Raw genomic sequence first — 15,090 nt, 5'->3', positions numbered from 1 at the left:
GTACCTTCACATACCAAACTCAAATCTCTAAACTGTTCAATTAAATCCAATTCTTTCACCATTAGCATAGACATATGTAAGGACTTCCTACTCAACGCATTAGCAACCACGTTTGCCTTACCAGGATGGTAATTCAAACTAAAATCATAATCCTTAAGGAACTCTAACCACCTCCTCTGCCTCATATTAAGCTCCTTTTGATCAAAGAGATACTTCAGACCCTTATGATCACTAAACACTTCGAATCTCGAACCATATAAATAATGTCTCCACAACTTCAAAACAAAAACCACAGCTGCCAACTCTAAATCATGAGTCGGATAATTTCTTTCATGCACTTTGAGTTGTCTCGACGCATAAGCGACTACTTGTTGATTCTGCTTCAATACACCACCTAAACCCATCAATGATGCATCACAATATACCACAAACAATTCTGTCGGATTCGGCAAAATCAAGATAGGAGCACTAGTCAACCTCTTCTTCAGCTCTTGGAATCCTTCTTCAAATTTCGAATCCCAAATAAACGCCTGACCCTTCCTGGTCAATTTAGTTAACGGCAATGCTAACTTTGAAAATCCTTCTATAAACTTTCTGTAGTAACCTGCAAGACTAAGAAAACTACGAATTTTCGACACTGATTTCGGAGCTTCCCACTGGGATACCGCTTCTATCTTTGTAGGATCAACAGCAATACCATTCTTAGAAATTATGTGTCCCAGAAAGCTAACTTCATCCAACCAAAATTCACACTTTGACAATTTGGCAAAAAGCTTCTCCTCTTTTAACAACTCTAGCACGATTCTGAGATGTTCCGCATGCTCTCCTTCATTCTTAGAATATATCAATATATCATCTATAAATACCACCACGAATTTATCAAGATAGGGATGGAATATCCTATTCATATATTCCATAAAAACACTAGGTGCATTAGTAACTCCAAACGGCATTACCGAATACTCATAATAGCCATACCTCATTCTAAATATCGTCTTCTAAATATCGTCCTCCTTCACTCAAATTTGGTGATACCCAGACCTCAGATCAATCTTACTAAATACACACGCTCCAACCAGGTGATCCATCAAATCATCAATCCTCGACAATGGATACTGATTCTTAATAGTAACCTTGTTTAATTGTCGGTAATCTACACAGAATCTCATAGAGCCCTTTTTCTTCTTTACCAACAATACTGGCGCACCCCACGGAGAAACACTCGGACGAATGAATTTCTTTTCAAGCAATTCTTCCAGTTGTTTCTTCAGCTCAACCAACTCAGATGGTGACATTCGATACGGCGCCATCGACACTGGACTAGTTCCCGGAACCAAATCAATAGCGAACTCTACCTCTATCTCTCTAGCGGTAACTCGTTCACATCCTCTGGAAAAAATTCCAGAAAATCACACACCACTGGTAGTTCATTACTTACTACCTTCTCCTTCAAGTCCATCAACGCAAACAACATAAACACCGTTGCACCGTCTTCACTTGCTTCATTCACTTGTCTAGCAGTCATAGTCAGATTGTCAGTATTAATAGCTTTAGGAAACAACATCGTCTTCGAAAAACAGTTGATATGAACACAGTTGAATTCTAACCAGTTCATTCCCAGGATTACATCAAGTTGTTTCAATGGAAGACACACTAAGTCCATTCCAAATTCTCTACCAAAAATATCGACCGGACAATTCAAGCAAGCAGACGAAGTAGTTACTGAACCCGACGCAGGAGTGTCAACAACCATACTTCCATTTATGTCAGATATTTCTAAATTCAATCTTAGCACAATCCAAAGAAATAAAAGAGTGAGTCGCTCTAGTATCTATAATTGCAACTAAAGGTGTGCCATGAATAAAACACGTACCTTTAATCAATCGATCTTCAGGAGTGATTTCCGACCCAGTCAAAGCAAAAACCTTTCCTCCAGATTGGTTCTTCTTTGGCTTAGTATATTGTGGGCTAATGTGACCTTCTTCGCCATAGTTGTAGCAAGTTAGAACCTTCTTCTTACAATCAGCAGCAATATGGCCTACTTTGTCACACTTGAAACATTTCTTTTGATCAAGCTTGCATTCATTCTTGTGGTGTCCAATCTCGCCATAGTTGTAGCATCTGACAAAAGCACTGGTGTCTCCCCCACTAGGCTTCTTCCCATCAACAGCTTTACCTCTACCATATGGCTTACCTCTATCCATATGCTTCTTACCTTTTCTGTCAACTAACTCGCGAGAGTGATATGACTTCATCTTGATATTATCTTCCTTAAATATCATGCTACAGTCAACCAAGTCAGCAAACTGTCGAATCCTCTGATATCTGACACCCTGCTTGATTTCATCATGGAGGCCATTCTCGAATTTGATGTATTTCGAAAACTCACCAGCCTCATCATTGTTGTAATGAGTGTAGTACTTTGCCAATTCTACATACTTGGCAGCGTACTCTGGAACTGTGATATTGTCTTGCTTCAGCTCCACAAACTCAATCTCCTTCCTTCCCCGAACATCCTCAGGAAAGTATTTCCTCAGAAATTCCCTCTTGAACACAACCCAAGTGATCGCTATCCCATCAATACCTAACTCTGTCTTGGTAGCAATCCACCACTCGTCAGCTTCCTCAGATAACATGTGAGCACCATACCTCACCTTTAAGTTCTCAGCACAATCAATCACTCTGAAAATCCTTTCGATTTTCTTCAGCCACTTCTGAGCACCTTCAGGGTCATGGGTGCCTTTGAACATCGGAGGGTTGTTCCTCTGAAACTCTGCCAATTGTCTGTTCGCACCAATCCCAACACCATTGGCATTTCCTCCCAGCACGCCAGCAATCATCCCTAAAGCCTCGACAATTGCATCATCGTTTCTTCCACCTTTTCCAGTCATTGCTCTACTTAAATCACAAACAATTTAGTCAGAACAAAAGTATCGACAAGTTAACTCGTACTAGTCGCATACACAGGGAAGACTGACACTAAGACTCTGGTCACAACGACCGACTATGCTCTGATACCACTATTTTAACACCCTTCTAAAACCCGCGGCAATTAAATAAATATTTCAGAGTAACATGAACAAGGGTGCCACAATTCAATTTAAAAATAAACATCATATGTCATTGTCATGCATTCACTGAGAAAATTCATCATAATTTATAATAACCCATGTTAACACAGCGGAAAAATCAATCATACAGATAAGCTCAACATCTTTGAAACTATATCCCTCAAAACTCAAAATAAAACAAATAGAGTCATAAAACCATAAACTCAAAACTCGCGTTCCCCGGTGTTACAATATCATAGTATGACATCTGACGCTAAACTAAACACACTCACTTATGAGCTAATGTTCACCAAGTCGAAAGCCGCTATCCTCAAACTGAAAATAACAACATGTAAGGGCGAGTCTCATCACAATTAACAAATATTATTGCATCATAAACAATAACACATCATAGTTATATTATTCACCCAATTGTATTATATTCAGATAATTCAACAACACAAAATCAACACATCATCAAACCATAACATTGAAACACATTTAACCATGTTATGAAAATCATGCATATGAATGAACTGACACTATGCATGTGGTATGTGACACCCCATATTTTTCTATTTATTAATTTAATTAGAGTTTAAATTAATTTTTTAGAAATTCGGTATTTTAAAATGGGATTAAAGAAGAAATTATGGAATAATTAGTAATGGGCCAGTGTGGTAGTTAGTAAGAGGGAGGATGTTAAATCTAAGGCCTTACTAAAGTTATGTTGTGTTTTCATAAAACAAGAATTTTGGAAAAAAAAAAAAGAGAAAGAGGAAGAGTAATTGGGAGAAAGCAGAGAACGTAAAAGTACGAAAGAGCAAGGAAGTGGAAGAATCCCGATCAACCTTCGAGGTAAGGGGGGACTCTTCCGATTAACCTCTATTATTGGGTTGTAGACGTTGGGACTGAGATTTGTATGCTATTGATTCCATAGAGAAGTATGTTCTAGGTTGGGGGTTTTAGACATTAGGTTCAATTTTGTAGATTTTGTATGATTACATGTTTGTGATGATTGATGATGTTGGATGTGTTGTTTTATTGATGATATAACATGTATTTCCTGTAAATTGGCTCTGTTTTTCGTGTACAATCGTAATGGTTCGATTGGGTGGTGTTTGGGGAACTTAAGTTGCTGTAAAAAACTGGTTTTTCGGGTTACAGGTACGAAGTAATCGGTTACTGAGATTGAAGTAACCGGTTACCACTGTTTGAAAATGTATTTGTTGTTGTCTGGGAGGTAGTAACCGGTTACTAAAGTGGAGGTAATCGGTTACCCCTATTAAAAACAGAATCTTGGGTTACGTGAGATGCAGTAGCCGGTTACTGGGATTAGGGTAATCGGTTACCGCTGTATGTTTTTGAAAAATAATTGTTTTTATAAAACTCATATCTTTTGAACCGTAAGTCCGTTTTGGACGTCGAGTCGATAATTTTATTTTCTAACTATTTAAAACCCAAAGAGCAGTAGCTCATTTTTATTTTATAAACCCGATATTTTTCGAAATGGTGATTTGTGATGGATGTGTTATATGTGGTATGGTGATGACGTAAATCCCCTGTTGTTGTTGTGTTGGTTTGTTGTACTCGGTACACGATTGTGAAAGGTGTTATTGTCGTTTACACTGTGCGATGGGTTGAATTATGATAATGTTGTTCATTTGATTAAAGTGGTGATTAGCATGTGATAGATGATGCATGCATTTCTTAATCATATGGTGGCTGAATCCCGATGAAGATGGATCAGTGGTCGCTAATTCCCATTGTGTGGAATTAGTGAGTAGAAGTAGCTGTATCCTTGATGATGGTGGATCGGTGAGATGGGTGAAACCCATGATTGGTACCACATGCATATAGTTGCACTACATTAGGTGTATGATTTATTATAACATGAATGGAAGGTTGTCCAATGTTATAATGTTGTGTGTTTGATCAACTGTTGTATTTTGGTGGGTGTGTATATATAGTCTGGAATGTATTTTCTATTGGGTGAATATTATACTGTTAATGTTTTATCGTTTATGAACTGATAACATTGTTTAATTGTGAATGAGACTCACCCTTACTGTTGATCATTTTCAGATTGAAGTGTAGCGGTACTTGCCTTGGTGAGGATAACTCGTAGGCTGTCTCGATAGTTTTAGAGTTGTGTCATGCTCTGGTCTTGTAACACTGGGGAACGTTTGCCTTAGAGTTGGATATTAAATCTTGTTTTGGTTTTATTGTTGAATAATGTTGTTTATGCCTTGAATGTGGTAGACGATGGTTTTAAATATTCAAATGATGAAGTATTCCGCTGTGTTTTAAAACATGTTGTAGTTATTTATGTTCCTCGGAATAGCATGAGAAATGTTTTATTTTATATGAAGTGATTGTAACGCTCTTAAATGCATGTTTACTCTGAAAGTATTATTTAATTTATCGGGGGTTTAGAAGGGTGTTACAATAGTGGTATCAGAGCATAGTCGGTCGTTGTGACCAGAGTCTTGTTATTATTCCCTTGTATGCGACTAGTGTGTGTATCACTGTCGATACTTTTGTTCTAACGGAATTGTTTTGTGAATTAGCAGAACAATGGCTGGAAGAGGTTGAATAAACGATGATGTGATTGCTGAGGCTTTGGGCATGATTGCTGGTGTATTGGGAGGGAATGCCAATGGAGCTGGGATTGGTGCTGACAGACAATTGAACAGTTTTCAGAGGAACAATCCTCAGTTGTTCAAGTGCACTCACGATCCCGAAGGCGCTCAGAAGTGTCAGAGGGAAATTTAAAGAATTTTCCGAGTGATTGATTACGCTGAAAATCTGAAGGTGAGATGTGGTACTCACATGCTGTCTGAAGAAGCTGATGACTGGTGGGTTGCTAGTAGAGATGAACTTGAAACTGCTGGTGTAGCAATTACTTGGGCTGTGTTCAAGAGAGAATTTCTGAGAAGTTACTTTCCTGAAGATGTTCGGGGCAGGAAAGAGATTGAATTTTTGGAGCTGACACAAGGTAATATGACAGTGCCAGAGTATTCTTCCAAGTTTGTTGAGCTGGCTAAGTATTATGTTCACTATAACAATGATGAAGCGAGTGAATTCTCGAAGTGTGTTAAATTTGAGAATAGTCTCCGTGACGAAATCAAACAGGGTATCAGATACCAGAGGATTCGTACATTTACTGACTTAGTAGATTGTAGTAGAATCTATGAAGAGGATAATCTCAAGCTGAAGTCATCTCACTCCTGCAATTTAGTTTACAATAAGGGGAAGAAGCCTATGGATAAGGGTAAACCGTATGGTAGAAGTAATCTAAAGACTGGTGGTTGGAAGAAGCCTAGCGCGGAAGACTTTGGAGCTCTTGTTAGGTGCTATAAGTGCGGTGAACCTGGACATCGTATCCATGAATGCAAGAGTGAAGAGAAGAAGTGTTATAGGTGTGGTAAGGCAGGCCATCTCGTTGCAGATTGCAAGGGGAAGGATGTGACTTGTTATAACTGCGACGAAGAAGGTCATATTAGTCCGCAGTGTCCTAAGCCGAAGAAGAATCAAGATGGTGGTAAAGTGTTCGCCTTATCTGGTTCCGAGACAACTCCTGAGGATCGATTGATTAAAGGTACGTGTTTTATCCATGACACACCTTTAGTTGCAATTATAGATACTGGAGCAACTCATTCTTTTATTTCTATGGATTGTGCTAAAAGATTGAATTTAGAAATATCTGATATATATATATATATATATGGAAGTATGGTTATTGACACTCCTGCGTCGGGTTTAGTGACTACTTTGTTTGCTTGTTTGAATTGTCCAATTGATATTTTTGGTAGGGAGTTCGGAATGGACTTAGTGTGCCTTCTGTTGGAACAACTCGATGTTATTATGGGAATGAACTGGTTGCAATTCAATCGGGTTCATATCAACTGATTCACAAAGACGGTTATTTTTCTTGAAGATGTTAGGGTTGAGGACTTGGCGATGACTGCTAGACAAGTGGATGAGGCGATGGAGGACGGGGCTGCCGTGTTTATGTTGTTTACATCTATGGAAGTGAAGGGGAAAGCAGTGAGTAGTGAATTACCGGTAGTATGTGACTTTCCCGAAGTTTTTCCAGAAGATGTTAAAGAGTTGCCACCTGAGAGAGAAGTGGAATTCGCTATCAAATTGATTCCTGGAACTAGTCCTGTGTCAATGGCACCTTATCGTATGTCGGCATCTGAGTTGACTGAATTGAAGAGTCAATTAGAAGAATTACTTGAAAAGGAATTCATTCGTCCAAGTGTTTCGCCGTGGGGTGCGCCGGTGTTACTAGTAAAGAAGAAAGAAGGTTCGATGAGGCTGTGTGTGGATTATAGACAGCTGAATAAGGTTACCATCAAGAATCGGTATCCGTTGCCGAGAATTGATGATTTAATGGATCAACTAGTTGGGGCGTGCGTGTTCAGTAAAATTAATCTGAGGTCTGGTGTAATACGGTGAACTGACTTTTTTATCGATCGAAATGTCGCGGTTAAGCATGAGTCGCCACCGACTTTTATTTTATCCAAACTAAATCAGAAAGGCAAAAAGAAACAGAAAAAACCTTTTTAAAGAAATCTAAGTTCGGGGGGTAATTTATGCAAAGGGAAGGTGTAAGGCACCCTTTGCATCCATGGTTTTCCCATGGGCTCTTAATTGCTTTGCTTGCTCGTTTGTTTAGAAAAAGTAGATGAAAAAGATAGGGACTTTAGCTTGTGAATAAGCGTTGCCCTTTTGAAAAATTATGAGAAAGAATATAAAAAGGTTTGAGCATTGCAAGGCAATTAGGGGCAATTACCTTAAACTCAGATGATAGGTCTCTTTTTGCCTTTCAGAATGAAAGGGTCTATCCTTGCCATAAGAGGGCAGGAAGCCTTTCGTTTGGAGGTTGAAGGGTCATCGAAGCATCCTTTGCCATAAGACTGTCCCATGCCATAGAAGGGCAGGTAGTCTAAGGTAAGGATCAGAATAAGCCTTTTCGTAGGCAGCCAGAAGATACCTCAGCCTTTTTCCGTAGGCAACATCCGAGGGTCGAGGTCATGTTAGTGTATCGAAGGCAGCATCATTTAGGGTCGTATGACCTTTAATTATCGAGGCAGCATGGCTGAGGTATCCTCAAATTCGAGGGACATAGCTTATTCTGCAACAACACAAAGGCAACAGGCAACAAGGCAACAAGGCAACAGGCAACAGAGAGGTTACCCCAAAAGTGTGCGTGGGTGCAGCAATCACGTGATTATATTCAGTTATATTATCTTGTAAATTTAAGTGACGCTAATTCAGTTCAGAGTTACACTCCCTAAAATTACTAACCACAACAATTAATATTAACAGTGATAATGGGGAAGGGGACAATGAAACCAGCGGATCCCTTATCAGGGTTTGACACAAGTAATAAAAGACATAAAAAAAATAGGGTTCAGGGTTACCAATAACGTAGCTTTGGCAATCGTCAATCCTGAAAAAGATGATAAATAAAAGTTGGGTGAGTGTATGGGTAATTCGAAGGTTGGCAGGGTTAACCAGAAAATAGAAAATAAATAAATACAGTAAATAACAATTAATAATTAAATAAGCGAGCCTACTTAGCTTTGGTTCGAATTTGATCTGATATGGTTAGAGTCGGAGGAAACTTCGGAAGTAACTCTGAAAAGACAAGGCAGAAAAGGGAGGCAGAAAAATGAAGGTAAGACAAACCCTAAAAACAGGAAATAAAATAGATTTTCAATTTTTAGCGTCGAATACTTAGCTTTGTGACAGGTGTGGCGCGTAGTCAGAAGGAACCATGTTGATAACCCTGAAAAGGCACAAAAGAAATATATTTCAGTGTATTGGAATGCTCGTCGTAAACCCTGATTAGGGTATGATTTAAATAAGAAAATATAAATGATTTAATTAATTATTGGTCTCGCGACCTAATTAATTAAATCGGGATAAGAAAATAAAATCGAATGCACAAATAATTTTTATGAATTTTTTGGAATTAAAATACAATAAATATGGATTTAAAGATATATACATAATTAAATATAATTTAAATGGAAAAAGAAAAATAAATATTAAATAAATATGTGGTATATATATAAACAAATAATTAAAAATAAAATTATTATAAGTAAAATATAATAAATATAAAAATATAATTAAATAAATAGAGAAAAAAGAATATATGAAATTAATAAGTAAATAAATGAATAGATATTAATTATATAAAGAAAAGTTTTTTGTAATAAAATAAATAAATAGTTTATCATTAAAAAGAAAAAAAACAAAATTAAATTGATATATATATATATATATATAAATAAAATAAGAAAATATAAGTTATATAATAAAAAATAAAAAAAAAATTAGGAAAAACTTAGCTTTCTATTCAGTGCTACACGCCAGTGGAGGAATATGGTGAACCTGCGCCTCTGGGAGCGTTTGATCAAAGGAGGGAAAGATCTGATGGCCACGTACACAAGGGCGCATCGTACGCATAAGGCTGAAACACACTGGATCCGGTTGTTCTCCAAACGTGCGCGCCAAGCAGAAATTCAAACTGGACCAATGGCCAGACGACACGCAGTCGTCTTCTCCAAAAACCTGCAAATCCTGCTTTGATTTTGCTACGATTTTGCTACTATTTTCTTCGTAGCAAACCATACCTGGAAAACAGCGAATAGAGCATGCAAGCATATAAACGTTTCGCGACCCCTCATACCTTTTCGTCTCCCTCATACGAACCTGTACACGTTATTATCTTTCCCTAATTTAACCTCTACACGAAAGCCCCAAAAAAAACCTAAAACACCTCGTCCGGCCTCTAATGGCATCGTGAAATTAAAGCAAGCAAACACAAAATAATCAACCCAGAATCGTTCACAGCATTGAAACAAACAAGAATATGCAATTATCTTTCAATGAGGATGCACATAATGATCAGATCGAGTGGATTTTCAGAAGCACATACCTTGGCGAATATGAGGTAATTCTGGGAGTGCTAAGGTAAAGTAATGATCCAGACACGTTCCAAATCACTTGGGGAAGCTTTTGTGATCTTTAAATCGCTTTGAAAACCTGCAATTCTCTGAAACCGAATCTCAATTCTTGGATGACTTTTTGACTTCTTGCCCACTCTCCTCTGCCCAGGTTTGTAACCCTTATTCATGTGCATAGCTTCACCTATTTATAGACTTTCATTAGGTCACGAATTGGAGGCCCATTGATCTTTAAAATCACCTTTGCCAATCTTCCAAATTTGATTGATTTCTTGATTTTCAAGTTACTAATTTTAGCTTCTTTTGTATCTGTTGCACCTCAAAATTTGCCCGTCTAATTATTCTATTGATTGGCTTATTACTTCATAATCATTCGCATTTTTAGGTCATCTAGCACTTCATACATCATTAAATCAATAAATTTGATATTATGATCAAGGATGATGGAGATCCAGGGTTGTACTGTTACTTTCGTCTTCATTAAAGTTGAAAAAGAATAAGCATTGGGCAAATTAATGTTTGAGTTGTTATGGCGAATTGAAGTGTACGCAAGGGTGTAATTTAAAGAGTATGTGCATGAATTTCGACCAAGGTTTTGTCTGGATACGGTTCAAGATTCATTGTGGAGTTGATTCATATCATACAAGTTCATCATCCGCTAACCAAAAGCTACACATCAAATGACATCCATTATTTAAAACCAAGTTTTACATATCATTCGAATTCCCGAACAACTTCTTGTCATTGTTCCAATCATCCATAATTGTCCTTCATATAGTCATAACTCAAACCATAAACTTACATACTTCAAGCCTCATGCATAATTCCCATACAAAATAAACTTCATTACATACAATATTCATCCATTCCATTCATTACAAAAATTACAAAAAATATATATTTTTCAACAGCAGCACATTCAATTTCGGTGACGCTGTTCCCTTGCATTCTTTTTCCAGTGGCTCGGTTTCTTTATCAGCAACCAACAATCATTACTCTCAATCTCTTCTTCAATATGACTTCTACCGCAGCTCATGCCCCATATTCCATCCCCAAAACCAAGCCAGGACCTGCAAGATTAAACCAATCCAATTACATACAATCTAACACCTTTCATCATCACAGCATGAAACAATAATTAACAGCAGCCAAAACTTGCAACACCATACAAAAATCGTCATTCATAAACATATTCAATACAGTCCTATTAACTAACAATCACATACAGCTTCTCCATACACCTATTAACCAATTCATTAAACCAATACCCTATTCTAACTGAATTTCAAACAAAAACTAACAGTTACTAACAGAGCAAACCAACACAAGTTCATAACAGAACTTAACTAGAACCTGTTACAACCAGTCCCATACCCAAACACTTGAGACCCTGCATAATCCAAACAATCTTTGCACTACATCCAAATCCCCATACTATAACAGTCCCAGCCATTCGCTAATGTAATCCTCTTAACATAACCCTCATAACTTAACCAACTCACAAACAAACCCCAAAAATCCCTTAACAGCATATAACAGAATCTCTAACCATAATTTTCCTGCATAGAACTTTCCATTCACTAACATTTCTTTAACCAATTTCAGTTACCCTTTCTAACAAGCTCTCAAAACAGTTACCACTTCTAACCATTCATAACAAACTATTTAACTAACCTAACAGAAAACAAACTAACCTGCCAGCTCAGCATAACTACCTAACCGAATTCAGTCCAATCCTAACCAATTACTAACTGCCAGCTCAGCTAACCTATAACTAACTTCTAACCACCTAACTACATATAACAGAATCAGTTGTAACTTCCTATCCATGATAACAGAATATCAACTAACCCTAACAGAATCGTATAACGGTTCATCAACAGAATTCAGAGAAGAAAAGGGAAACAGATTCAGAAACAAAAGGATAACAGAAAATCAGAGATTGAACTAACCTTCAGAATCGATTTTCTCCACCTATATATTCTCTTCTCCACCTTCATTCAAGCCTCTCCATCATTCTTCCACTCTCAACCACCATTCTTCGCTTTCTCCACGATTTCTCACTTTCATTCCTCTTCATCTTCATCTCTTTTCTCTGAACCTTCTTCATCCACACTTCACATTCAATTATCCTTCAAACTCCTCATCAATCATCATCTTAAATCGACACGAAAAATTCACAGAAAAATCTTCACCAATCCTGCTCCTTCAATCATCACCAAGAACTCTTCAATCATTAGCAACCTTCAACAACAATCATCATCTTCATCTTCATCAACGAATCATCAAGTCTCCATTTTCTTTTCATCTGCGAAACATATCAACATCACCACCAATCCCTCGCACAACAACAAAACAGAATTCAAGAAGAGGAGAAGAGGATAGCACAAGAAAAGAGAGAATAATGGAAGATTACCGGAACAAAGTACTCGGCGCGTTTATTTCGCCAATCGATCGAAGAACTCTACTCTTTGCGCCTGAGCTTTCGAAATCTCCTCTTTGACTTCGTAATCTTCAATTACTTTCCAGGTAAACCTCTTGATGCATTCAATCTCGCGTTTGGTGTTCGGTTATTGTGATTTTGTTCGATTCGGAGATGAGAGACGGAAGATGATGATTTTGCTTCACGGTGGAAGGAGGGCGATGAAGGTTTTGTGATTGAGAGGCTGAGATGTTTCGATCGGAGACGGTGAGATTCTCCATCGCCGCCGTTGGTGTGTAGAAGGAGAAGAGGGATAGGGAACGACACAACGAGAACCCTAATCCCTTTCTATTTCTTTTTATTTAAATTGTTTTTTATTTTAATTGTTAATCTGATAATAATAAACTGAATCAATGCAATAACATTGGGCCATGAATCTTCTCTCTACACCCCCTTGGCCCGTGTTGAAAACAAAGAAAAAACAATGATCTTGGGCCGGATTACCATCCACACCCCCTAGGCCTGTTATCCGTCTTCTGCCATAGAAATCTATAACAAAAATCTGTGAACAAAAACTGCTATTGGGTCAGACCCAATGGGCTCAGCGCCCTGCGTTTCACACCCTGCAATTCAGGATTGCACCCCCTATTTCCTTTTTTTTTTAATTGATTCTTTTAGATTTTAATTAGTTTTTTTGTTATGTCTTTTAGAAATAAAAATGTTGACTTTTCCTATTGTTTTTAGCCTTTAATACAAATTTTGACATACAAAAATAATCATAAAAAATAGTAGTTTTAGGCTATTTGTTTTAGTCTTTTTACTTGACTTGTAATTCAATTTCTCTCATAAAGATCAACATAAAAATAATAGTACTTTTAATTCACTTTTGTGCTATATTTTGACTTGTTCTATTTTATGCTCTTGTACTATTTTCATGTATCCTACTTGTTGACTTCTAATTGTGATCTTTATTTTCATATGCTTTTATTCCTAACCTTAGGTAGAAACCATGATAACATTAGGTAGAAATTCCCTTCATACTTAGGCTAGTTTCTTTTCCTTTTCAACATTAAAACATCTAATAAATATCAAAATAAAATCCCTTTAAAAAATACAAAGAAAACACTTAATAAAACACTAATAAAAAAGTGAAAATTCTTAAAAAGGGAATGGAAGCTTGAACGTCCCTTGCTTTAGGGAACGTTCGAGTGCTTGGATCTCCCTTGCTTTAGGGTTCCATTCAGGCGTAAGTTCCCAAATTCTAAAAAACACAAACCAAAGAGCAACTCGAGTCTCCCTTGCTTTAGGGTGCCGCTCGAACGCTCAAACTCTTTTCTCTATCTCGCCTCAGAGGCATTCTTTAATCGGACACGTTATTTCCGCTCTATTCCCAGCTTAAGACTCCAGAGGTCGAGCAGCGGAGTGCGAATGTAACTATTCAACTAAAAAACACAAAAACAAACAAAAACTAAAGAGCCGAACTACGGCGCTCTGATTCCTGAAAAGGATACGTAGGCATTAGGTCGCGGGGCCTAAGCGAGCACAATTATTTAAAAACCTTATTTTCCCCGTGTTTCTTCTTCTTTCATTTGCATGCATTCCCTTAGTAATTAAGCTTTAGATTTATACACCCTTTAGATAGCAACAAACATAGGTGGATACCATCGAGTACGATGGGCGTGAGGGGTGCTAGCACCTTCCCCTCGCGTAACCGACTCCCGTACCTTGATTCTCTGGTCGAAAGACCTCGTTCTTATCCATCTTAGGTTTTCTGATATTCCTTTCCCTCTCTGGGATAAATATATTGGTGGCGACTCTGTTGTTCATTTTCGCGAGCGTGCGTCAGCTGGCGACTCTGCTGGGGATGTTGCTAGACCTATTGCGGGTCCATTCTTAGCGAGTCGATCCTAGCCTGCGTTTGTTTGTTTATTTACTGGGTGTTTACTTGTTTTATGTCTATACCTTGTATATATGTTTGCATGTTTATTTTCTGCTTGCACATCATGCATATGGATTATATTTTGTGTTCCTTGGGGTCTTCTGTTCTGTTTTGCAGGTGGGGGGTTTTTGTGAGGTAAAAGGCCCACTACCCAGGCCAGTGACACATAGGATTAGCGTGGATGCTCATGTTGACTCCCGTGGCCCTTGCTACGTTCGAGTTCAACATGGGGTACCACAACTGGGCGAGGTTCTTTCATGGAACACTGTGTCTGGCACCCTTGCTGCCTCAAACACTTTGTACCCCATGGGAACTGTAGACCCTAGTGACCATTAGGGACCACTCGTCCGTGTCTAGACTACATACCCGTGAGATTGGGGTGGGACAGGAAACTTGACCTCCATCATACCCGGATTTCTGCTATTCAATAAAAGACGTCGAACCTTTGATCCTGGGACATTTGACTTATATAGAAGTTCTACATCAGTTATCTATCAGAATCAACGTCGAACCTCTGAATCTGGAGGGTTCGACCATCTTTGACTTATGCACAAGCTATTTATCCAGAGAGCAACGTCGAACCTCTGAATCTGGAGGATTCGACCATATCTTATTGACCATGAGAAGTTGTTATCCAAGAGGCCTTGATCCTTGATCCTGATTTATGATACATTTGCATCTTCATTAACATTT

The 15,090-nt window shown here is 38.0% G+C and overlaps 1 protein-coding gene and 1 long non-coding RNA gene across 2 annotated transcripts; both read right to left on the bottom strand.

Annotated features, from left to right (window-relative positions):
- Positions 1-1,357: 1,357 nt before the first annotated feature.
- LOC131641004 (uncharacterized) lies at positions 1,358-2,636 on the bottom strand. Its single transcript, XM_058911341.1, has 2 exons — positions 2,010-2,636; positions 1,358-1,567 (listed from the first exon to the last, which is right to left on the bottom strand). Exons 1-2 carry the CDS (start codon positions 2,634-2,636, stop codon positions 1,358-1,360), a joined length of 837 nt encoding a protein of 278 aa, XP_058767324.1.
- Positions 2,637-10,744: 8,108 nt separating this feature from the next.
- On the bottom strand, positions 10,745-12,782 carry LOC131641001 (uncharacterized). Its single transcript, XR_009295402.1, has 3 exons — positions 12,453-12,782; positions 11,989-12,344; positions 10,745-11,106 (listed from the first exon to the last, which is right to left on the bottom strand). It is a non-coding gene; the product is annotated as an uncharacterized LOC131641001 (long non-coding RNA).
- Between the last annotated feature and the right edge of the window lie 2,308 nt (positions 12,783-15,090).

Source organism: Vicia villosa, unplaced genomic scaffold (assembly GCF_029867415.1).
Source record: "Vicia villosa cultivar HV-30 ecotype Madison, WI unplaced genomic scaffold, Vvil1.0 ctg.003445F_1_1, whole genome shotgun sequence".
Classification (NCBI taxonomy): Eukaryota; Viridiplantae; Streptophyta; class Magnoliopsida; order Fabales; family Fabaceae; genus Vicia; species Vicia villosa.
The sequence above is the reverse complement of the archived record's forward strand: the minus strand, read 5'-3'. Positions and strand labels throughout refer to the sequence as shown.